Source organism: Culex quinquefasciatus, chromosome 1 (genome assembly GCF_015732765.1).
Source record: "Culex quinquefasciatus strain JHB chromosome 1, VPISU_Cqui_1.0_pri_paternal, whole genome shotgun sequence".
In the NCBI taxonomy this organism is placed as follows: Eukaryota; Metazoa; Arthropoda; class Insecta; order Diptera; family Culicidae; genus Culex; species Culex quinquefasciatus.
The window spans coordinates 32487831-32512464 of record NC_051861.1 but is presented as its reverse complement, the minus strand read 5'-3'; the positions used below and the strand labels follow the sequence as shown (position 1 = coordinate 32512464).

The 24634-nt window shown below is 36.1% G+C and overlaps 4 protein-coding genes across 5 annotated transcripts in view; 2 read left to right on the top strand and 2 right to left on the bottom strand.

The window, feature by feature from the left end:
• The window catches only part of LOC119765183 (DEAD-box ATP-dependent RNA helicase 30), a 29080-nt gene extending 12216 nt beyond the window's left edge, over positions 1 to 16864 (bottom strand). Inside the window, exons 1-2 of one of the 2 annotated variants that reach the window (XM_038248545.1) lie at positions 16706 to 16864; positions 9040 to 9215 (exon numbers count right to left, since the gene is read on the bottom strand). In XM_038248545.1, the coding sequence (XP_038104473.1) occupies positions 9040 to 9133 (94 nt within the window). In that variant the 5' untranslated portion in view covers positions 9134 to 9215; positions 16706 to 16864. The remainder of the gene's footprint in view (positions 1 to 9039; positions 9216 to 16705) is intronic. The other variant, XM_038248544.1, reaches the window with a different exon arrangement.
• Positions 16865 to 18174: 1310 nt separating this feature from the next.
• LOC6048168 (non-specific lipid-transfer protein-like 1) lies at positions 18175 to 18768 on the bottom strand. Its single transcript, XM_001865089.2, has 2 exons — positions 18579 to 18768; positions 18175 to 18507 (listed from the first exon to the last, which is right to left on the bottom strand). The coding sequence occupies exons 1-2, from the start codon at positions 18703 to 18705 to the stop codon at positions 18317 to 18319; spliced, it is 318 nt and encodes a 105-aa protein (XP_001865124.1). The 5' UTR covers positions 18706 to 18768; the 3' UTR covers positions 18175 to 18316.
• A 4284-nt stretch (positions 18769 to 23052) lies between these two features.
• Positions 23053 to 23586, top strand: LOC6048169 (non-specific lipid-transfer protein-like 1). The gene is made up of 2 exons (XM_001865090.2): positions 23053 to 23239; positions 23312 to 23586. The coding sequence occupies exons 1-2, from the start codon at positions 23113 to 23115 to the stop codon at positions 23500 to 23502; spliced, it is 318 nt and encodes a 105-aa protein (XP_001865125.1). The 5' UTR covers positions 23053 to 23112; the 3' UTR covers positions 23503 to 23586.
• Positions 23587 to 23971: 385 nt separating this feature from the next.
• On the top strand, positions 23972 to 24629 carry LOC6048170. Its single transcript, XM_001865091.2, has 2 exons — positions 23972 to 24183; positions 24248 to 24629. The coding sequence occupies exons 1-2, from the start codon at positions 24063 to 24065 to the stop codon at positions 24436 to 24438; spliced, it is 312 nt and encodes a 103-aa protein (XP_001865126.1). The 5' UTR covers positions 23972 to 24062; the 3' UTR covers positions 24439 to 24629.
• Positions 24630 to 24634: the final 5 nt, after the last annotated feature.

Genomic DNA, 24634 nt, shown 5'->3' with positions numbered 1-24634 from the left:
ATTTTAGTATTCTTAAGCTTTTAATTAAATTCTTAAATTCTTGAATGCCACAATTTTTGAAGTCATTTTTTCTGTTAGAGATTTTGAAATGATGAGAAGACAATATTTTAAATATCGGAAATTAAATTTCTTTCGTAGTGAAATTTTAGCGAGGATTCTGGATTGAAAACTGTATAAAAGTTCGTAGATTTTGAATTTTTAGACTATCGAAATTTAAAATTTTATCTACTTATAATTTTAGATTTGGATTTATTTTTGAGCTTATATTTTGAAGTTAAATTTTTAAGTTTTTAAATATTGTATTTTCTATTTTGAAGATTTTTTCATGACCTTTGCTTCTACCGTCTCTTTAGGTATTTTTAAAAATGGATTTATTGTTTTCATTCTTTTGGAGCTTTTAAACATAAACCGAGTTTTTTTTATCAAATACTTTCTGTATTAGTTTTTCCTCATTAAAAAATAAAATTTCTTTAATGTTGATCGCGATATTTTTTTATATGGCGCGGATTTCGCGCGGTTTCGGAATTTAGGTCGGCGCGGATTTGGCGCGGATTTTTTTTCGACTCTCCCGTAACAACCCTGCTTTTGGTATACATAACATTGAAATTTGGAGCACCCTGGAGCTCGGTACAGACCTTCAAAGTTTGGCATTTTTTTGGCAATATCCCTGCAAAGTTAGAAAAAAACACGAAATCTTAAAATAAAAAAAAATGTTCTAAATGAAAAAATTACCCTTACATTGACCCACAATGTAGATTCGAAAAGTACATTAAATTTCCCTTAAAATTGCATGTTACAAAAAAATTACAGTCGAGTAACGGATTGGGAGAATTTTTAAAACTTTTTTTCGATGAAAAATACGTTACGCCATCAAATCGAGCGTCTAATTTTAGAAAGTCCCTTTGACACCAAATTCCTACCTCATCACCGTTTTAGGCTGCAAATTATTGAAAAACTCCTCCTTCTTCGCATGTTCAAAAATGAAAGGGATCGTACCGCCCTTCCGTCACGAGATATCAAAAAACGGACCTCGGATTCGTGATCAGGGACAAAAGTTACCCCTTAGGACAAAGTTTCACGCAAATCGAAGAGGGGTCGGGGCAACTTTTTCCGATTTCTTGTGAGTTGGTAGAGAATTACCCAAATATAGAAGTGAAATTAAAGAAAACGTTCAAATAATCACCTTTTCATTGCTGCTTTTCAATTTTTGTGCATTTAAGCTCACATCAAATGTATTTTTTTGTATTTTTTTAAATTCGACCTTTTGTCATTTCTACGTTTTGTCCATTCGACCATTGGTATACATTCTTGCTTTAACTCGATTAAATTGATTTGTTATATTTTTTGATTTATTTCATGGTTAGGGGAGAGTGGGGAGACTTGATCCCCGGGGACACTTGATCCCAAGCCTGTATCTCGTCAGTATGTGGGTAAAACAATTAGCTTTGTTGTAGAAAGTTGTGCGAAATTGACTAAAACTCATTGTAGAAAACAAAGAAAAAAAAATGTTTAGATTGAGTTACACACATTTTTCTAAAAAGTGCTGCAAAAAACTTCCAAGAGATCTTTTTTCTTTGTTTCTCAAAATTTATTCAATTTATTCAATATTTTTTATACATGAATTGTTTGATAAACATATCAACTCCAAAACCCTTACGCATTTGACGTTAAATTTATCGTCATAATATTTTTACAATTAATTGTTTAAAAAAGTGCCTTTAGGGAGACTTGATCCCTGCATTTTTACAGTCACTCGAATCAGCCTCAAGATTAAATAGTTGGGCTGGGTTTTTGTACATAGTATCCTTTAGTATAGTTGTACATAACTTATTGCAGTTTGAACTATTTTTCAAAAAATTTGTAAACAAAAGTTACCAGCTTTTGTAAACATGCTCAATTTTGGTCTAAAAAAGAAAATTTTAAGGTTTAAATATTTTGCATGCTAAACTTGTTATATTTTGAACACAAACGTACAGGTTTAATGTGAAATTGCTGTATCTTATAGAACAGCTATTCTCATCCTTCTTCTAGGCCGGTAACGTCATGATTCGAAATCCGGACACTTAGTACCATATTATTATTGTTAAAGCTGGCAAAAAATCATGTAATAAGTTGGAAATGTAGAAATATCATCAGAATTTAGTATAAACAGTCAGTTTTTAGAGAATGCATGCAAAATATGTCTTTTCTAACAATTTTTCATCAGAATTTGAAAATTAAAATGACTTGTTGTGCTTCAAATCCCGGACACTGTTAAAAGCTGATTCGAAATCCGGACACTCGATTTTGCTTATGAATCGCACAAATTTGGACTGAAATGTTAGTGAAGGGCGTTCTTTAGGTCTCAAATAAGCTGTTTACATCAAAACAATCGATAGTTTTTATAAAAATTTGCTAGAAATTAAGGAAATCAAAAACATTAATTTCTGCTTTGCCTTCCCGGTGCTTCGGACGCCTATGAAATATTTCCGTTGAAATGTTTCACATTTTTGGTAAACTTATAATTTTATTTTATTTTATTGTATAGGCATTAACTACATCGTTCAAACAAACTTTAAATGAAAATTGATGTTAGAATTCATCAAAAACACAGTTTTGACATTCTTAACGCGAACTTATATCCAAATAATTGATAAAACAAGTTGAAGTGTCCGGGTTTCGAAGCGTCCGGGAATTCGAATCATGACGTTACCCCCTGCCATGTAAATCAAGTAGGCCCGGTACCCCCGTTGAGAATCGCTGTTATAGAAAACTAAAAGTTTGGATGAATAAGAAACATTTTGCTTAAGATTTCTTCAAAATGTTGAAAGGGAGATCAAATTACCCCCAACATTTTGAAAATGGCGGTTTAGAATAATTTTTTAAAACGCTTGGCATGATTCGAAGAGTTTTTCTGATGAAATACCCTTATCAGCCAAACATTTTTTTTTTTGTTGAGCCTTATGACCACTGCGACCAATTAGAGGAATATTGTGGTGTGACTCTTATTTTTGTAGCAAATCAGGTTAACCCAACACCATGGAACGATGAGAGGCAGCTCCTGTTTACTGCATGTTGTCCCAGTTAGGGTCGACTTGTTTTATAAAGTCTATCACCCTACTAGGACGGAAATGGTTGATATTGGAGGGATGTAAGATCCCTTTCCCAAAAAAATAATATTCTAGTTTGAATCAGGGCACCACAATTACACAAAAGGTGCACTGATGTTTCATTCTCAATATTACAAAATCTACAATTTGCGTTTGGAATTTTCCTCATATTAAATAAGTGGTATTTGCATGGGCAGTGACCAGTTAGTAAACCAGTTATCACCCTTAAATTTTTCTTATCTAGTTTTAATAGTTCTCGAGATAGTTTCCCACCTGGAAAGATAAATCTTTTTGCTTGTCTGGAAGTATCTGTAGAATTCCAGATTGAATTGATTGTTAATTGTTCCCAACGTTTTAGCTCCATTTTCAGAGAACAATCTGGAACACCAAAGAAAGGTTCTGGGCCAATGAAGTCAGTTTCAGATCCTTTCCTTGCCAGACTGTCCGCGTTTTCGTTTCCTAAAATTCCACAATGACCAGGAACCCAGTAAAGATTGACCGAGTTCTTTTGGGACAATTGCTTTAGTAATTTTATTCCTTCCCATACTAGTCTTGACTGGCAGGTATACCCTTTCAGAGCATTTAGTGCTGCCAAGCTGTCGGAAAAGATACAAATATTAGCTAATCTATAATTTCTTTTGAGGCAAATGTGCAAACATTCAATTATTGCATAAACTTCTGCTTGAAAAACTGTTGGAAATTGTCCCATTGGAACAGATGTCTTAATTCCTGGTCCAAACACTCCAGCTCCCGTTTTATTATTCATTCTAGAACCATCCGTGTAGAACAGAATAGAGCCTGGACGAAGATTAGGCCCACCATTATCCCACTCGTAGCGACTTTTAACGTCCACTGTGAACGAAATGTCATAGTTAGCCTTTGTCGGCATCCAGTCTACTATTGAGTTTAACGCCGGATTCAAGGTAAAGTTTTTAAGGACTTCTAGGTGCCCTGTCAAATCTTCATCCTGAATTCTTGTGGCTCGATTCATTAATAAAGCACTCTTAAGGGCTTCTAATTCTATGAATTTATGAAGAGGAAGTAAATTTAACAAGGAGTTTAGTGCAGCAGATGAAGTGCTGTGCTTAGCTCCAGTTATTGAAATGGTGGCTAATCTTTGCAGCTTAGCTAATTTAATTTGGGCAGTTGATTCTTTAACTTTCGGCCACCACACAAGTGACGCATACGTAATTCTTGTTCTAACTATGCATGTATATATCCAATAAATCATTTTAGGCGGAGACCCCACTTTTTCCAAATGTTTTTACTCAGCCATAGAGAATTAATTCCTTTGTTTAATACATTATTCAGGTGAGCATTCCAATTAAGTTTCCTATCTAAAGTAATACCAAGATATTTCACTTCGTTAGAATACTCAATAGTTGTCCCACGAATAGCAAGATTAGGTAGTACTAGTGACCTTCGTCTTGTGAACGGTATTATAACTGTTTTAGAGGGATTTATACCAAGACCCTCATTTTTGCACCATTTTGAGATAAAATTCAAGGCCGATTGCATTCGGTTACAAATTTCGCTACCTATTTTTCCCCGAACTATTATACAGATGTCATCCGCATAGCTGATCAGTTCAAAGCCGAGACTCGCCAACTTTTTCAGAAGATCGTCGACTACTAATGACCATAGCAGAGGTGATAGAACTCCACCTTGTGGACATCCCCTCCGTGGTCTGATTACCAATCGTTCTCCTCCAAGGTCGGCAGATATCTCCCTTTCAATAAGCATTGTTTCCATCCATTTGATAATCCATGAACCAAAGCCCCTTGATTCCATGGCGGAACGCATAGAGCTGTGAGATGCATTATCAAAAGCTCCTTCAATGTCTAGGAAAGCAGCCAGAGCTACTTCCTTGGCTTTGAGGGACTTCTCAATTTTAGAAACTAAACAGTTTAAAGCAGTTATAGTAGATTTACCACTTTGGTATGCAAATTGGCTATTACTTAGAGGAAATTTGATCAAGAACGTTTTTTTTACAAAATCATCAAGAATTTTTCCATAGTTTTCAATAAAATAGAAGAGAGACTAATTGGACGGAAGGATTTGGGACTTGTTTTGTCCCTTTTCCCAACTTTTGGAATAAATATGACCCGTACCTCTCCAAGCTTTTGGGATATAGCCAAGAGCGATACTGGCTCGAAAAATGTCTGTTAATTTAGCATTGATAATATCTTTACCCTGCTGGAGAAGAGCAGGAAAGATGCCATCCATCCCTGCGGATTTAAATGGTTTGAAAGAGCTCACCGCCCAGTCAACCTTGGAACGAGTAAATATTTCACAGGCTTGATTATGGGCAAGTACAGACCAATCTTTTGTCAGTCTTTCGCCCACGGCCTGATCTATACAACTTATTACCTTGGTCGAGCCAGGAAAGTGAGATTCCATCATTAAATCCAGAGTTTCAGATGCATTTTTTGTAAAACACCCATCTGCTTTTTTAAGATTTCCTAGACCGTTTGAATGATCTTTGGAAAGAGCTTTTTGTAATCTTGCGACTATTGGAGTTTCCTCGATTTTTTCACAAGAACGTCTCCAGTCGTTGCGTTTAGAACGTTTTATTTCTTTATTGTATTCAGTCATCAGCCAAACATAGTTGAATGTTTAAGCTTTCAATTCATGCTAAAAGATCATAGTTTTGTGAGAAATTGACAGAGTTATGTGCGATACAAAAAAAGGGGATCAAGTCTCCCCACTCTCCCATACACCTAAACCTGGAAAGTTGTGGTATTCGTCTTTTGAAATTGTTGAAATTCTGAGCCCAATCTTGATTGTAAATTTGGTTGTTAAAAAAGAAAACAAGTTTATCATTGAACTTATTTTTAAAGAAGATAAGAATACAGGATGTTTAGCGTAACTGATAGATTTCATACAATTTCCTTGGAGTGATTAGTTTCTCGAAAACGTTCAATAACATCGTATCGGTGCCGTGTGGAGAATGCACACGTTTTAAATATCAACGCATTCATAAACCGTAGCCACGATAAATAAAACTATGGGCTTTCAATGGTCACGTTTTAGATGCTGCGTGTGATGAATCTGAAGATGCTCTAGGGGTAATTTAGGAATTGTTGGACTAGTTTTTTTTTATTTTGTATCTTTTTGATTTCCTTTCTTACTGGGGAAAGGCTATAAAATCACTCGAAAAATGAACTTCTTAATTAGACCTCGTAGACCCACCTTCATATCGACACAGAATCATGCTCTGAGCAAATGTCTGTGTGGATGTGTGTAGGTGGGTGGTCAACCAAATTATCACTCGATTATCTCCGGACTGGATGAACGGATTTTGACCATATTAGTCTTATTCGATCCGTCTTGGGGTCCCATAGGTCTCTCTTTAAAATCAGCAAGTTTAGTTAAGTACTTAAAAAATTATGTTAAAAAAAAAACAATTTTGGCGAATGTCCGGAAGATTGTAAAAAGGGTGGTTTTTGCAAGAAAACCTACCATGTTTTACATTTTCGGAAATGTAATGAAAAGACCTTTTCCATGAGCCCAAAACATCGAAGATCGACCCTATCAAAAGTTATTAGCACTTAAGTGTTATTTATACAATTTTTGGAGGCCAGATTTCAGATATTGTGATAGAAATATTGTCTGAATCCAACTATCGTTGGATATCCCGGGCCGACGGTAATAGCAAAATTAATAATAATTCAATAACAAATCCTGTTACAATAACAAAAAGTGTGATTTTATCCTGAACTTCAACTTCAAGAAGAAAAAATAATAACAGTTTCTGATAAAATAACCACATTTGGTATTGAGGTGATATTATATTGAAAATGTTTAATAACACGCTAATAAGAGGAAATGTTTCTCCTAACAACAAGATTTGTTATTCGTTTGGTATTCTGATTTAGAAATGAAATTACCATAAATCGCATAAATGTAAAAGTTTCTAAGTGTCCATAACAATATCTGTTATTATTTTTTTCTATTGTGAAATATATTTAGATCTTTGGGATAGTTTTGTCCAATTTCGCCGGGGTCATTATTTTGGCCATGAAAGGACCCCTTTTTAAAAAAGTTTAAATTTTGAAAGTTGATTTTTTTAAAATTATTTGATATACCCCCCCTAAGGGATATTGCTAAAATTGGCTAGAACTATGGGATAATTTTGACCAATTTCGTCAGGGTCATTATTTTGGCCATGAAATGGGGTCCTTAAGCTAAAATTATTCTAAAAAGTTGAAATTTTGAAAGTTGATTTTTTTTAATAATTTGATAATACCCCCTAAGGGACTTTACTGAAATTGGCTAGAACTATGGAATAATTTTGACCAAAATCATCTGAGTCATTTATTAGACCAGTGGGGTCCTTAAGCTAAAATTAACCCGATAAAATTAACTTTTGAAAGTTGATTTTTTTTTATTTTGTTATATTCCCTAAGGGAATTGATTTATTTATCGAGAATTTTTGAAATGTGAATAACAAAAACTGTTATTATTTTCACAGGGCCAGGAAGTCGGAGCTGACGTTGAAGTTCGAGCTGGATTGAGACCTCGGAGACTGAATCGGATTCAGCCAATTTTCAGCAACTTTTACTTGGAGTCGGAATCTGTGAAGTCGGGTATTTTTAGAGAGCTGAAGTCGGCGTTGACGTCATATCCTGCATCCAGAGTCGGAGTTGTCTTCAAAGTATGGATTTAAAGACGCTTCAAGGTACCCGACTCTGCAGCCCTGACTAGTACAGAAGAGTGGTGGCAACTGCAGGTTTATTTGCAAATGGCAAATAAACCAAAACAATAACTTTTTTTTTTTGTTATGGAGACATACCAGTTCAATAACAATTTTTGTTATTATGCTGCTCCACCTCTCCGCACAAAATAACACATCTTGTTATTCCTTCATGATTCCTTCTGTGTTATTAGTTTGTTATTGAAATAACAACATAATAACAGTTTAAGTTATTCTTCGAACAAATCTTTGTTATTGATTTTTGTTATTTTAACAAAAAAAAAAAAACGAAGTTGACTTTATAGCTATCGGCCACCATTGCTAGTACCAACCACTAGTGTCTTCCTTTTATCTACAAGGACTTCGCCGCCCTGGGCTCCTAAGTGTATGAAAGTATGGCACGGAGCGACGGCGCCGAATACCCATATTTACACAAAGAATTTTAGAGCGCCCGCCGCGGGATTCGAACCGGCGACCTCTGGATTGTGAGTCCAGTGCGCGGTCCGATTGATCCACACGGGCGGGATTATTTTAACAACTAATCCGATAATCCCAATAACATATTTCGATCTTCTCACAATATCAAAAACTGACCATCCCAAGTTATTTTCATCTGCTCGGGTATAGGTTTTTTTTATCAGACCTTGCCGATGAGTCAGAAATATTGAAGGTCTGCGAACCCTATCAAAAGAAATGAGTAATAAAATTGATTTGTTAAACATGTTATGGGAGAATGTTGCTATTTTTACTGAAAGTATTGACTTTATGAATGTGAGGAAGGCACCAACCATCTGAATGTGGATTAATTAACGTTTTTCTTAAATGATTTCGCTAGTTTTTTTTTAATATTAAGCATCTTTCTCTCTTTCACCCAACAATTGACAAATTACTCCACCACTGTTAAACCTGTTTTCCGTCTAGATTTTTCGGACATTCACCAATTTATTGGCCATCAACCGGGCAACCGCCGCGGTGTAGGCGTTGATGACTTTGGGGGGCCTTCAGTCACCGCATTTCGGAACCGGTCGGAAAAGAAAGGATACCATTTCAGCGTATCGCCGCGAATGGCACGTCACGCACGTGACGAATCTCCGCGGTCACTGTCGTCAGAGGACACACTTGCATGCCGATTAACGCATATCAGTTGACCAAGAAAAAATATGTTTTTCTTTCTTTTTTGTGCTGTCGTCAAAAGTTTAAAGAAAAAAAAACAAGCAGGTGATGGATTTGTGCGGGCTGTGGGTCGAGGATTACCGATATTATCTATCGTCGGAACTGTTGCGTCTGCCAGGCTGATAGTGATAAACAGGAGCAGGGTGGCGCGGCCAAGTCGCAGCTGGTGGGTCATCTTGGATTTGGGTTGTGACGGCCGGTGACGACGGTGGGATGAAGAGATTCGAGCTTTTCGTGGGTCGAGCTCGTGCTGCAAGCTGGAGAGAAAGTTAATTTAAATCAATAAAAAAGAATTCAAAGCTTGAAAAAGGGCATTTTATATGAGAAATTCATACACAGAAAAAAATAATGTAAATTTGGAAGCTGTGATTTTGGAAGGTTGAATATTACCTCTTTTATGATGTAATTTTATCTCAATTTAGACTGAAAAAGTGACATTACACCAGAAAAGTGGTAAAATTACACATTTCCAGAGGTAAAATTACACCTTTTTTCTGACATAAAAGATGTACCCCTTCCCAGATGTAATATTACCATGATTTTTTTTCTGTGTAGAAAGATAAAATTCATGGAATAACATTTCAATTCTCATGTTTTGTTTGTTCTATTTTTCTTGTTTAGAATGTCATTTTGGGTTCTATGAAAAGCAATATTTAATTTATTTTGAGTTTTTTATGATCTTTATAATAAAATATTTATTTGATAATTTTAGCATCGATGACCTCTGTTTTACCGAACATTGTAAAATAATAAAATGCAGTTGAAAAACGCATCAGCGCATAAGCGTTATAAAGAGTAGGGGAAGGTGGGGCAAGACGACCATATGGGGCAAGAGGAACAATCGCTCGTACGGCCGAAATTTTTACAATTTTGATTATTTCCAGTATGAGGAATTGTTGCTAGCAATTCAATTGGCTGATTCTACTACCACATAATCGCCAAAACGACGTAAACGCCAAGGGGCATAAGATTTAATGAAGTTTTTTTTTTCAAAACCTTAGTTTTCTTATAATTTTTGGAAAGTACAAATTAAAGCTTAGGGTTTGTTTTAAGGCTCATTTTATCAAAAAAAAAATTTCCTTGTTCCGGTGGGGTCAGTGTATCATATCTATTTTTAAGTATGGAAAAAAAAATTACGAGATGCTGCAACAACATATTTTATTGGAAAAAAATACATAAACGTACTCAAAAACTGATAAACAATTGTTAAAGAAAAATTGTCCATGCTAAATATAGTGGTATTATGAAAATTTACTATTTATCATCTTCGTAATAAGTATTTTTCGTAAAAACGATCATTTTTTTTTGTAAAATATTATTTTTTAATCTAAAAATGAAAGAAACGTTTCAAATACATTCTAATCTGATGTGTCGATTTGATAACAGTTCAATTGTTAGCAAATTAACATGTTATTTCATGCATTGTTCCTCTTGTCCCAACGCGTTGCAACGGGTTGTTCGTCTTGCCCCACTAGTTGAGTAGAACGCACAAAAATTCAAAAAAACTAATATCATTTTTTCACATTAAAAAAAAATGTATTTTTAAAAACTTGGTCTATCAAAGTCTTAGTCAAGACCTGGAATATGATGAATATAAAAAAAATCCGAAAGATTTTTTAACGTTTTTAATGAGATTTAACGAGCATTTCCTAAGCTTGTTACACTTGCCCCAGTTTCCCCTATTGTTAATAGATCACAAATTTACATTTTAGTCATTACCCGAGCAGGGGTAAATAACACGGGAATACCAAATTTTGGTATTACTTGGGCAAATAACAGCGACCAAAATGTGCCCTTGGTTGCCCAGTAATAGATGGTAAAATACCATGAAATCATACCAAAATCTTGTATGTGTAAGGGCACAACAATACCAAACCATGTTATTCCAAGGGTAAAATAATACCTCAAAATAAAACCATTTCAATACCAAGTTGAGGTCTTCTGGATTTTTGAACATTGCTTGAATACCAAAACTTGGTATTGCCATGGTTTTATTTTTAGGTATTCCCGCGCCCTTGGAAAATCATATTTTGGTATTTCTGGGGTCTTTCACATACATGATTTTGGTATGATTACATGGTATTTTACCATCTATTACTGGGCAACCAAGAGCACATTATGGTCGCTGGTATTTGAACAAGTAATACCAAAATTTGGTATTTTCATACCATTTTTAGTGCAGCAGTTGCAGTTAGTGAAAAAACGGAAATTATTCATATGCAACAGCCAAATCTACTCACCTGATGATTCCATGTTGTTATTAGTGATATTCTTCACCACACCGAATGCATTTGTCATTGATGAACGGCCTGTGCTTGAAGTTCTTGAAGCTTCTGAAAAATAACAAGATTGAAAAATAAGTATTATTAAAATGAAACTGAATTGAAATTCACCAAAATTCATTAATCTGTCGATTGACTCGTTTTTCAAAGTATTTGGTTATCCCGACTTAGAGATATTTCAACGTATTTGAAAAAAATATTAGTGGGTATATCACAGTAATTTTTAAAATCATCTTTAACATTTTTGGGTTTCAAGTCATTTTAGCGCAAAATTAATTAACTCGTAAATTTTTTTTAACAAATTTCCCATAGTTTCAGAGAAAATTGATGAAACCTTTCAATATTCAAATAATACCAAAATGTGCCATCCTGACTTAGAAAATTTTCCACAATTTCAAGTCATTTCTGTAGGGGGTATATCAAAAATGTTTAAAATAAAGTTTGAAATTTTCGGTTTTGAATGAAAGCATTCGCTTTGAGACATGATTTTGGCGCAAAATTAATGATTTTGTCAAAATTGGTCAAAATTTTCCCATAGTTTCAGAGGAATTTGATAAAACACTTAAATACCAAAATAATACCAAAATGTGCCATCCTGACTTAGAAAATTTTCCACAATTTCAGGTCATTTCTGTAGGGGGTATATCAAAAATGTTTAAAATAAAGTTTGAAATTTCCGGTTTTGAATGAAAGCATTCGCTTTGAGACATGATTTTGGCGCAAAATTAATGATTTTGTCAAAATTGGTCAAAATTTTCCCATAGTTTCAGAGGAATTTGATAAAACACTTAAATACCAAAATAATACCAAAATGTGCCATCCTGACTTAGAAAATTTTCCACAATTTCAGGTCATTTCTGTAGGGGGTATATCAAAAATGTTTAAAATAAAGTTTGAAATTTTCGGTTTTGAATGAAAGCATTCGCTTTGAGACATGATTTTGGCGCAAAATTAATGATTTTGTCAAAATTGGTCAAAATTTTCCCATAGTTTCAGAGGAATTTGATAAAACACTTAAATACCAAAATAATACCAAAATGTGCCATCCTGACTTAGAAAATTTCAGGTCATTTCTGTAGGGGGTATATCAAAAATGTTTAAAATAAAGTTTGAAATTTCCGGTTTTGAATGAAAGCATTCGCTTTGAGACATGATTTTGGCGCAAAATTAATGATTTTGTCAAAATTGGTCAAAATTTTCCCATAGTTTCAGAGGAATTTGATAAAACACTTAAATACCAAAATAATACCAAAATGTGCCATCCTGACTTAGAAAATTTTCCACAATTTCAGGTCATTTCTGTAGGGGGTATATCAAAAATGTTTAAAATAAAGTTTGAAATTTCCGGTTTTGAATGAAAGCATTCGCTTTGAGACATGATTTTGGCGCAATATTAATTATTTTGTCAAAATTGGTCAAAATTTTCCCATAGTTTCAGAGGAATTTGATAAAATACTGTAATACCAAAAGAATACCAAAATGTGGTGTTCGATCATTGACAAATTCTGTAATTTTGCAATATCAATACAATACCTTAAATTGGTATGATACCACATTTTGCTCTTGCATAATCCTTAAGACAAATTTTAAAGGGTCCAGGAATACCAAAATTTGGTATTGATACCAGAGAAAGTTATAATTACGCATTTCCCTTGTTATTTACCCATGCTCGGGTAATCTTGTTTGGCCTCTGATTTTTTTCGATACATTTTGAAGGGGAACAAGAACGTGAAATAAAATATGCAATGGCCCTATTTTTTTGATTAATAAAGTCTTAAATCCTTTGGCCTTGGTCGTGAAATGCCGTGAAACTCGAAAAAATCGTGAATTAAATTCACGAATGAAAGAACCACGAAGGAATTTATTCACGTTTATAGTGCAAATGCACCATTCTCGTGAATAAATTCCTTCGTGGTTCTCACATTCGTGAACATAATTCACGATTACGAAAATTGATTTTTTTTCTGTATAGCCCAGTTAAAACGCAGACAAACGTCAAAAAATCAAAACAAAACGAAATGACCGAGGGGTTAGTGGATGCAAAAATCAGATTCAATAAATACACAAACTTTTTATTTATTTTTTTTAAATTCAAGTCACAATTGAAGAATTTAATTAGTAAAAATTGTAAATTTATTTGAGTAACTATTATTTGTATGTTTCATAAGGGAAAATACTATGCATCGGTGGTCCCCTCGTAATTTTTCGTTCAGCCCAGTTAGCGAGCAGCATTCGGTGACTGGGCTACGTTTTCAGCCCAGTTAGGGAAAAAGTGCTGTATTGTCAAATTGCTCCTCAGTGTTTTTAAACACTGATTTTTAACAGACATTAAAAAAACTGTAGAGTAAAAAAGGGTAAATCTTAAAAACAAATTAAAGGTATTGTATTGAAAATTGACTTTTTCTGCCATTCTTTAAAAATTAAAACTTATATATATATGATTTTTTCAGTGTTGTTTTTGTTATGAACGGTGAATTTACTTAACACGTTCAACATAAATTAAATTTGAAATAGTAGTTTATACAACAAGTTGCAAAAAGAGCATTTTTTTCAGCACGAATCGTACATTTATCGAACAAGATTCACCGAGTTGGATAAATACGACGAGTGCTGAAAAAATCAAGTTATGCAACGAGTTCCATACAACATTTTTTGCATTTCAGAAAAACACCCATTGTGTGATATTGTAAGTCAAATGTTCATGTATTTTGTCAATAAATCGTTTGAATCAAAAAAATGTTGAAAAGTATTTCTTTTCGAAACAAGTGCTGAAAAGTTCAAATGAAAAGTAGAACTTTTCAGCATTTATTTTGAAAAGTGTTGCTATTCGATTCTGTTATTTTTGGTACAGCAAAGTAGGCTATTTCGTCGTTCAAGAATGACAGGAAAAGTAAGTAGTTGCACGACGGAATTGCAAAAAACTTTTTTGAAATTGCAAAATTGTAAGTAACTCATTGCAAAACATGATTCTTTCAGCACTCGTCGTATTTATCTAACTCGGTAAACCTCATTGGATAAATGTACGACTCGTGCTAAAAAAATCTTCTTTTTGCAACTTGTTGCATAAACTACTTTTAAATTTGCATTCCTGAGACTCAGAAAAAAACTTAAATATTCATAAAGGCATGATTTGTTAGATAAAAAATAATTAGGCTTAGTGATTTTTCACGCTCGAAAATTGAAAATTTCACGGGGACCTTAATTTCAAAACACCAAAATTCACGTAAATTTCGCGGAACGTGAAAAATGTTAATATAACTTTTAAAATCTTATGTTTAAATCACAGAAACTACTTTTTATGCTTCAATATATATTATTCTTCAATAAACTAAAAAAAATTTTTAATAAATTTGAACGTGACACAAAAAAATCCTCTTATTTTCGCAAAAGATTCCACCTAGTTTATGGATGGGCTCTATATATATATTGAAATAAAATGTAGGGCATGCGCATTCTCATTTATTGAACTTCTTTTTTTTAATATTCGACTTATATAGTTAAAAAGTTTTCGCTGATTTGCTTCTTTTTTGATTTGCATCAAAGCAACATTTAACACTTTTGTCCAGCAAAAATAAGTGAAATAATTAATTCATTTTTTTGCGACATTTAGCACATAAACATTTTTTAAGGTTTTCATCTCCCTTTTCAAAAAACAAATTGAAATCAAAAAGCAAAAATAATTTAATTTGTAACGAAATCGAAGTTTTTATTAAAAAAGAAAACAAAAACAAAAAAAAATAGTATTTTTTAACTTTTACGGAAATTGTCCACCCAAATAATCAAATATCGTTAACATTAAACATTACAGAAATAATCTGTAATGTTTTTAAAAGTTGATATCAAAGCTTTTATTTTACAAAGCTGGATCCTTTTAATTTTTTTGAAACTATACCTTTAAATAAAAAAAGCAGTACAATTTTCATTACAGCGAATGGAAGTATTACTGAACATAGTAGTTTTAACAATTCATCTAATGGTGGCTTTTCAATAGTAAACTAGTAAAATTAATTTTAAAAGTCTGTATGGATGAAATATTAAGTATGTTGTTATCCTAAAAAAAAATATTTAAGAAAATTGATAAATTTCACGCCGTCCACGAAATCGTCAAAAATCACTTACCCTATGTTAGAAATTAAACAAGGGTATTCACTTAATTCTACAGTAGTTGATATGATTATCTTTTTTCCTATTTGAATTTGAAAAATAATTTTGATAAAAATCGTTACAGTTTCACACAAACACAAAATTTCACGGGATTTCACGGAAAAATCAAAATTTCACGGATTTCACGCTGTCCGCGAAATCGTGAAATTTCACTTACGCTAAAAATAATGTAATGCAGCAAATTTACTAATTCCAGATACAATTTTCAATGTTCTGGTTTCTTTTGTAATTCTGCCTTCAGCATATTTAAAATGGTACCGTAATTTGGGGCGAATCGGGACTTCAGTCTGAATAGGGACAGCAGTTTTTAGAGCACTTAAAGCTTTTAAATTTGGAAATGGATGTACACGTTTTGTTGGTCTGAGTCTTTTCTAACCAAAACCAACCAGAAAAATCAAAATATTTTGCTCCAACATGGTTAAAACTGCTGTCCCAATTCGCCCCATGTGTTCCGATTGACCCAAGTTTACGGTAGTCAAAATATTTATTACACTGCAGTGAAGAAAAATCCGATTTAATTTAGCAAGTTTCTACTACTTACAAAAAGTTTATTAAGTTGTTTGCAAAAAAAAAAAAAAAAAATGACAAGCAAACAACAAACAAAATTTTATTTTTGTTTATTTTACTGATTCTACTTTCGGTGAATGTGTCATTCAATGATGTGCTTCACTCTGACGATATTTTTTACAAAATTTTATCTTTAAAATGTCAGCAAAATTTAGATAGCTAAATCATAAACTGTAAACTCCTCTGATGATAACCCGGCAAAGTTTAATTTAATATCGGATGTTCCTTCCTCTCTTCAAAATCAACCGGAAAATCAGGGGGCAATAATATTTTTTTTAAACTTCAAAATTCAAATGAAAATAGAAGTCTTATGAATCGAAAACAAATAGAAATGCATTTTGCTACGTTGATAATCATATTTTGCATGTTTAGGTTTGGGTGGAAATATATGGAATGTTCATCAATTTCCGATGCACAGTAAATACAGCAAAAGGATTTTTTTTCGCAAAAAAAAATACTAAAATCGTCAGAGTCGAGGGACATAAACTTCAAAGAATGTTTGCGACGGCCTTATTAGGTATTTTGGGACAGTAGCATTACTAAATAAAGCATTTAGGATGCTTCTTGCTTAATATTTGGCATACAATTTCAAAATAAGTTTTTTTATGAAATTTTTAAAATATAGACAGGTTTAGTAAAGTTATTCAATATTAAAAAAAAAGATAAATCTGAATAAACATATTTCCAAATAAACTTAACACTGACTTAGTTTAACCATTTTTACTATTTTTTACCTGACACACTCTGCAATGAGATTTTAATCCAAAAGCACTACAAAACTCTGTGCAGCTTCACTCCGAGCAAGCAACTTTCTCACGACTTTAACCGCCGAACCCTCCACGCGCGGTCGAGAGAGATCCGTTCGCGACAAGATAATCCAGAAGACTGAGTAAATACCTGCGGGTCGCGGAAGAAATTCGGAACGCAGCACCAGTTAAGAAGAACGAGATTCTCTGAAGAGATGCTGCGTTTGCACAGTGGGAAAAATGCGTCAAGTTTGGGAAATTTTGGTAAACTGTTAAAATGAAGTGGCGATCTTAGCAGAATTTTCTGCTGAATTTAACTTTTTTTTAATTTAGGTAAAATTACACAAACATGAGGTGATATTTAACGATACAAATTTCAACCTTCCGCTGTTCAAAATCAAAAAACCTAGAATTGTTGTTTTTTCCACTGTGTCCAGGTCGTTGGACGATTGGTTCCAGGTCGTCGTCGTTGACGGGGGGGTGGAGTCTGTCGGTCAGCAGGTGCTTTTGGGAGGGAAGAAATGAACGCGAGGCAGAAAAAAAAACAAACTTCAGAGACATTGAGAGGGACAGACGGCGCAGCAAAGCCGGAGTCTGAGTCCAGTTCTAGCGGTACTTGTTGATGGTTGGCGTTTTATTTTTCTCATTTCTGCTAAAGGTTTTTAGCTTAAGATGCTGCGTGGCAAAGGAAGAAAAAGCTTATCTCCTGCTTTATTTTGCCTCTTTTTTTTTTTGCTGGGACGTATTTTGGAGAAGATCGTCACGCAAGTATAGAGTGAAGTTGTCATTATTTTGACTTTCAAGTCAACTTTTCCCGAAAACAGGTTTGAAAAACCATAATATTCTAACAAGGTTTTCTGAAAAATAAAAAGCATTTTTTGTGGTCGAAAATTGGTGCAACTACCCTTCTATGAGATCAACTCCAAAGCTGAAGTCGCGTGTCATGATCTTCTTCTGGTTCGCGAAGTTGGTTCTTGGTATAGTGAAGTAGAATCCAGAACACACAAAAAGTTGTAGAAGCCAGTATGACTGAGTAGAGGGAAAATTGAATAAAAAGTCGTCGGTTCTAAATTTTGATTCAAAAAAAGGAATATTTCATATTTCACCAATTAAATCGTTGAAATTGACTAGTAGTTGACTGTAACAATTTTTGACAGCTTATTACAATTTCTCTCTTCTCGGGAAGGTATCCCGATCTTATCGGCAATCCCTTTTGCTATATGTTTGCCCGCACAATGAGCGAAGAAGATCGATCTCGATAGGGGTCATTAGGGGAGACGCTTTAGCTGGATCTGGATGAGAGTATCAAACACGAACCACGCCTCAGCTATTATTAATGATGCGAAAACATTCTCGTTTACAATATCGACAGATCTTCTCGTCTGGTTAATTATCTGTTATTTATTGATAGCTGGAGAAATGTGCCCTCTAATTGTTTCCGGTGTAATTTCTTGAGATTGAAAGAATTAAAAAGCAGTTTTATTTTCCCAAACTTAACAATTTATTGAAAACGATCCCAAATTACGCTCACACACTTTGCAATCCTAAGCTTAAATATTCCGCAAACCCAATCCGAGAGTCCCGTGAGTCACGACAGATTTAGATGGCGTCGACCAGCGCCTGGAACAGCGCCTCGTCACCGCTCATCTTGACCTTGCCCTGGCCGACGGCATCGTGCACCGAGATGGCCTTCGTGCCGACCGCGATAAAGTCCTCGTCCTTCAGGTTGATCACGACGTCGGCACCGGCGGCCTTGCCGTCGTACACTTTGAGGTCCTTCAGGTCGACCACTGAAGATCAAGATCATTTTTTAGAAAAAAACAAAATTCTAAAGAGATCCAAAAGATTCTTTAAAACTCACCCAACTCATGAACACCGTCGGCGGCTTCGATGTTCAGCTGGAACACTCCCAGAACCTTGCGCGGTCCGTTGGCGTCGATTCCGGCCACGCGGGCCTTGATCTTCTCGATGACGGCGTCGCACTTCATGGTTATTGAGGTTGTTCCTGGGTAAGATCTGATGAGCGAGTGGTGGCCAACTTTGGATGTTTCGGATGTTTTTATAGAAAACAAAAGCTTATCACGGTACAGGCCAAACGGTGAAGTCTAGTCGGTGAGCCTTAACGCTGAGTTTATCCTTAATCCAAAGCTTTACCCGTGCGGTCGTCATGATGCAACGGTTAAGTCGTGTTGCGGTTTAAGCGGTGTGCATTGAAGAATAATGTTTGGGTCATGAGTCGTTCGCATGGAATCTACTTTTTTCTAGTTTGAACTTTATTTTTCTAGATTTTCATTTTTTGGTTTAAAAAATAAACAAAAAACTGGTACAATGGACCTAAAAACACCTCTTATTCAAAATTTGATTTCTGTTCTTCAGCAAAGGGGTCCTACCAAGGAAATTTCTGAATGCCGGACTTGACCAATTTTCAACAACTTTGTATGCTTTTCAACAGTTACAGTTGAGCTGCAATTTTTTTTTTTTATAGAGCGCACTTTTTTGCTAGACAGCCAAATACTTAAAACTTATTCATAAAAATGTAATTTGTTTATAGCGTTTTCAAATAGCAGCCATTTTTTCGTTAATGCAGTAATAAAGGGGTTTCCCTACCTCACCTAACTGAGAAAAGGCTATAAAATCACTCGAAAAATGAAATTCTTAATTTAACCTCCTAGACCCACCTTCGCGTATACATATCGACTCAGAATCAAATTCTGAGCAAATGTCTGTGTGTGTGGTGGGATGTTGATCAAAAAATTTCTCTGGGTTATTTCGGCCCTGGCTCAACCGATTTTGTTTGTTTTGATCTCATTCGATCCGTCTTGGAGTCCCATAAGTCGCTATTGAAAATTATAAAGTTTAGTTGAGTACTTCAAAAGTTACGTTAAAACAGATTTAAGCAAAAGTCCGGATGATTGTAAAAAAGGTGGTTTTTGTAAGAAAACCCACCATGTTATACATTTTTAGTACGGATCTGACAACCCTATCAAAAGTTATAAGAACTTAAGTGTCCTCACCTTACTTGGAAAATTCTTGATTCGACCTCGCAGACCCACCTTCACGTATACCTATCGGCTGAGAATCAAATTCTGTACAAATGTCTGTGCGTGTGTCTGGATGTGAGTCCGTGTACCAAAAACAAATGCACTCGTTTATCTCTGGGCTGGCTGAACCGATTTGATCCGTTTGGCCTCATTCGATCCGTTTTGAGGTTCCATAGGACTCTAGTTTTTATTATGAAGTGTAGAAAAGTACTTCAAAAATTATGCTCAAAACCGATTTTAATAAACATCCGAAAAAAATTTAAAAGATTGGTTCTGTAAGAAAACTCCCAGCGCCGTACATAGCCGAACACCAAGGTATGTAGATTATGTGTAAGGTAAGGCGGGTTTTCCAGCTGTCAAAATAGTTAGTTAGTACGAAACCCGGGTTTTATATGGAGATTTTCAGAAATGTGAAAAATTAACCATTTTACGGGCAAAATTTACCGGATTTTTTTTCTGTAGGGTTGATAAGCATGCCAAACTGAACCGAAATACGCTTTTAAAACAAATATTTTTTCAAATAAAAAATGAGTTCAACTAAACGCGTTTTTCGGTTCAGTTTAGCATGCTTAACAACCCCACAGAAAAAAAATCCAGTGAAATTGGCCCGGAAAATGGTCAAATTATCACTTTTCTGAAAATCTCCATATAAAATCCGGGTTTCGTGCTAACTATTTCGACAGCTGGGAATTCCCGCCTTACCTTATCTAATCTACATAGGGGAAATATACCCATTTTAATCGCTCTAAGCCGTTCAACCAATTCTCATCACTTTTGCCGTTTTCCACTATTAAATCAACATTTTCAAATGTATCAACAATGGAAATTTGCTTGCTTACTTTTATTTGAGCTACACTCAAAATAATCCACACGTTGATGCTACCTGAAAAATCACGTAACCCCGATTTTCCCCTCGCTAGGCTCGTTTTACGTGACACACGTAAAAATAATGTGAAAGTGTACTGGCAAAAAATGTTTTCACGTTGATGTTACGTGAAAAGCCTTATGGTATTTTTCCACTAGGGGTTTCCATGTAGTTTTTATGTGTTTTGAAATGTAACTTCAACGGAACTCGAGTGCGCACTCAAAATAATCCACACGTAGGTGCTACGTGAAAAATCACGTAAACCCAAAATTCCCCTCCATAGGTCCATTTTACGTGACACACGTAAAAATAATGTGAATGTGTACCGGCAAAAAATATTTTCACGTTGAAACTACGTGAAAAACCTTATAGTATTTTTCCACTAGGGTTTTCCATGTAGCTTTTATGTGTTTTAAAATGTAACTCCAACGTGACTGGAGTGCACCATTCCGCAAAATTTCTACGTGATTATTTTAGTATGAAAATTGATGGTGTACGGTGAAGACCTGCTGTCGGTCTTGTGCCTGAAAATTGAAGTGAAAATAGAACGGTAAGTTAAATAAAGTTAAAATAATTTGATCAATAATTAATAATATTTTTCTCGAAGAAGCCGATTCTTTGTCAGCAGCATCCTTTTTCCTGGCGGCAAAAGAATTTCTAGGCCCGTTCTAACAGTAGTGGCCGATGCTACCGTGTTGATTGACATCACCGAAAATGTCACGGATATGGCCAGCGTTTGCCGGGTGTGTTCCGGAGGATTGCGAGTATGGATTGCGTTCTTGGTGGTCCGATCTTCAATGCCGGATGCTTTGCCGCCACTCTCTCGTCGGCCCTGGCCAGTTTAGTGTCCGCGTCGAAGGTGCTCCAAGCAACAAGCTGTATCCAAATAAAAGGATTGGTTTAGAACCAGCATCGGAAATAACAACCAAGGCGGACATCCACTGGGGTTCGACGATGTAAGCCGACCAACCCGACCATCTACGACAACGACTTCGAGACGGGTTCCCTTGCGGCCATGCAGGCCAGCGGAATCATTAAGCTTCGCTCGAACATCTTCCTGCTCGGCACATGCACGACTGGGCCAAGATCAGTTAATCTAGTTAATGAATAAAATGAATTTTTGCAAATTAAATTTAATTTCTTTTCATTTCTCTTCGAAAAACAAAAATCAATTATAGTTATCACCCACACCTGCAAAGTTCATATAATGTTTACTAAAACAAACATGTAGAATTTACCAATACATTCATATAGCTTTTACGTGCGAAACACGTAGAAACAACGTGAAATGATCTGGCCAGCAAATTTCGTTTCTACTAGGGCCACCTCGTAGAAGTTACGTGAAAACTCTAGTGGAAAAATACCACATAGCTTTTCACGTAACTTCAACGTAAATAATTTTTTGAGTGCGCCATTCGGCGAAATTTCTACGTGATTATTTTAGTATGAAAATTGATGGCGTTCGGTGAAGAACTGCTGCCGGACTTGTGCTTGCAAAATTTCATCAAAAATAGAACAGAAGGTAAGTTTAATTAAGTTAAAATGAATGTTTGAATAGCTTTTCACGTGACTTCAACGTGAATATTTTTTTGAGTGTATTTATTACTTTGGAACAGTCAAAAACACGTTATGAAAGCTGTAATTCATGATCAAAGCGCTGATAAACCGATAATAGAAATAGGCTGAAAAAAGGCGTGTTTACACACTCGCGATTGACATTTGACTTTTCTCTCTCATTCCCGCTTCCACGATCATGCTACCGCAACAGCGTATAACCACAAAAGCCGTCACAAAACCAATTTTGCAAACGCAGTTTAACGGTACGTCATGCGTGGCCGGCTCCAAATCGCCGTCCCGCGTGCTTTCATTGCAGTTTTAGGAGAGACTCAGCGGTTAGAGCGCAGAGTAGAGGAAAAAGGGAAGAGTGATAGAGAGAGAATGACAACGCTGGGAATCACGAGACACAAGAAGAGATTCCTGAAGCTTTAGTGTCGGCCGCTATACTCTCGGATATTTTTGGTACAGAGATAATCAATTGATAGCTTTTCTATCACTCATTTGCAACACTGATGGCGCCCATCGTCAGTCAGACAATAAAAAGACTTTTTAAATGAGCCTAAATCATCGAAGATCTGATAACCCTATGTAAGTCAAGAGCACTTAAGGGCAGACATGCATCGGCACTAAGAGCTCTTCTTAACGCCACTCAGCTTGTTCTAGTTGGCATTTAAGTGTAAACACAGAGAATCTGTCTCCGTCATGTTCTGTTAATCCACAACAATTGTTAACCCAACTTAACCGTTGCATCATGACGACCGCACGGGTAAAGCTTTGGATTAAGGATAAACTCAGCGTTAAGGCTTACCGACTAGACTTCACCGTTTGGTCTGTTCCGTGATAAGCTTTTGTTTTCTATAAAAACATCCGAAACATCCAAAGTTGGCCACCACTCGCTCATCAGATCTTACCCAGGAACAACCTCAATTACCATGAAGTGCGACGCCGTCATCGAGAAGATCAAGGCCCGCGTGGCCGGAATCGACGCCAACGGACCGCGCAAGGTTCTGGGAGTGTTCCAGCTGAACATCGAAGCCGCCGACGGTGTCCATGAGTTGGGTGAGTTTTAAAGAATCTTTTGGATCTCTTTAGAATTTTGTTTTTTTTCTAAAAAATGATCTTGATCTTCAGTGGTCGACCTGAAGGACCTCAAGGTGTACGACGGCAAGGCCGCCGGTGCCGACGTCGTGATCAACCTGAAGGACGAGGACTTTATCGCGGTCGGCACGAAGGCCATCTCGGTGCACGATGCCGTCGGCCAGGGCAAGGTCAAGATGAGCGGTGACGAGGCGCTGTTCCAGGCGCTGGTCGACGCCATCTAAACCTGTCGCAACTCTTGGAATTGGTTTATGGAAGATGTAGGGTTAAGGATGCAAAGTCGAATAAATTGTTAAGTTTGGGAACAAGGTTTTTGTTATGCAAGGTTCGAGAATCTCCCGAGTCTTATCAGGTTCAACCATTGGACTCTAGCATTAATCATCTCTTCAGTACAAGTGGTCTACGATGGATGAGATAACCCGGGGTAAGTTTACAACTGCACCAGCCTCAACGTGGAAACAAACGAAACTGCAACAATCAGTGTGTATTTACAGAGAATCTTTGGTTGTTGAGTTAACAACCTCCAGATTGGACGTAGAACTGAACAAGGCTGCAATTTCTTGTGGAAATTTCGCCTTGTCAGCTCTGGGTATCAAACAGCTGAGTCTAAGAGATAAGATTTCGACCGTTTTCGAACAGTCGTTTAGCAATACCAACCCGCCTTAATCTCGTACAATTGGTCCTATAAATATGACTGATTGGTCTAGGATTGGCCATCAGTTCGTTTGTAGTTCGCGTCGCGGTTACACAGGTCGTCCGTTTGCTTCAACACCCCCCTTAAATCATGGATCAGGTCATCGAGCGCATCAAGGCCCGCGTGGCCGCCGTCGACCCGAACGGACCCCGCAAGGTTCTGGGCGTGTTCCAGCTGGACGTCAACACTGGCGCCGGCGTCGAGCAGTGGAGTGAGTGCTATCTGCAAAAAGTCCCCAAACTGATAACAAACCAAACTTCTTCGTGTTCTTGCAGCGGTTGACCTGAAGCAGCTCAAGGTGGAGAAGGGACCGGCTGCCTCTCCGGACGTGACCGTCGTGCTGGCCCTGGAGGATCTGATTGCGATCAGCGGCAAGACCCTGACCATCGGGGACGGCCTGAAGCAGGGCAAGATCCAGGTTAGCGGCGATGCCGCGCTGGCCGCCAAGTTGGCTGAGGTTATCTAAAGCGGAATGAGGTGTGCTCTTGGAACTGTGTGTGTTGAGTGATGTGATGATGTAGGAGGAATAAAGGTTGTCCGATTTTTTTAAATAAGAGAATATTGTTTTAAGAATCCCAGTTCCAGCGCAGAAACTTCAAATCAATTCTTTGATGTATTTCGGAAATCATAGAGTAAAGTAATCTTGTTCGAAAGGTCGCCGC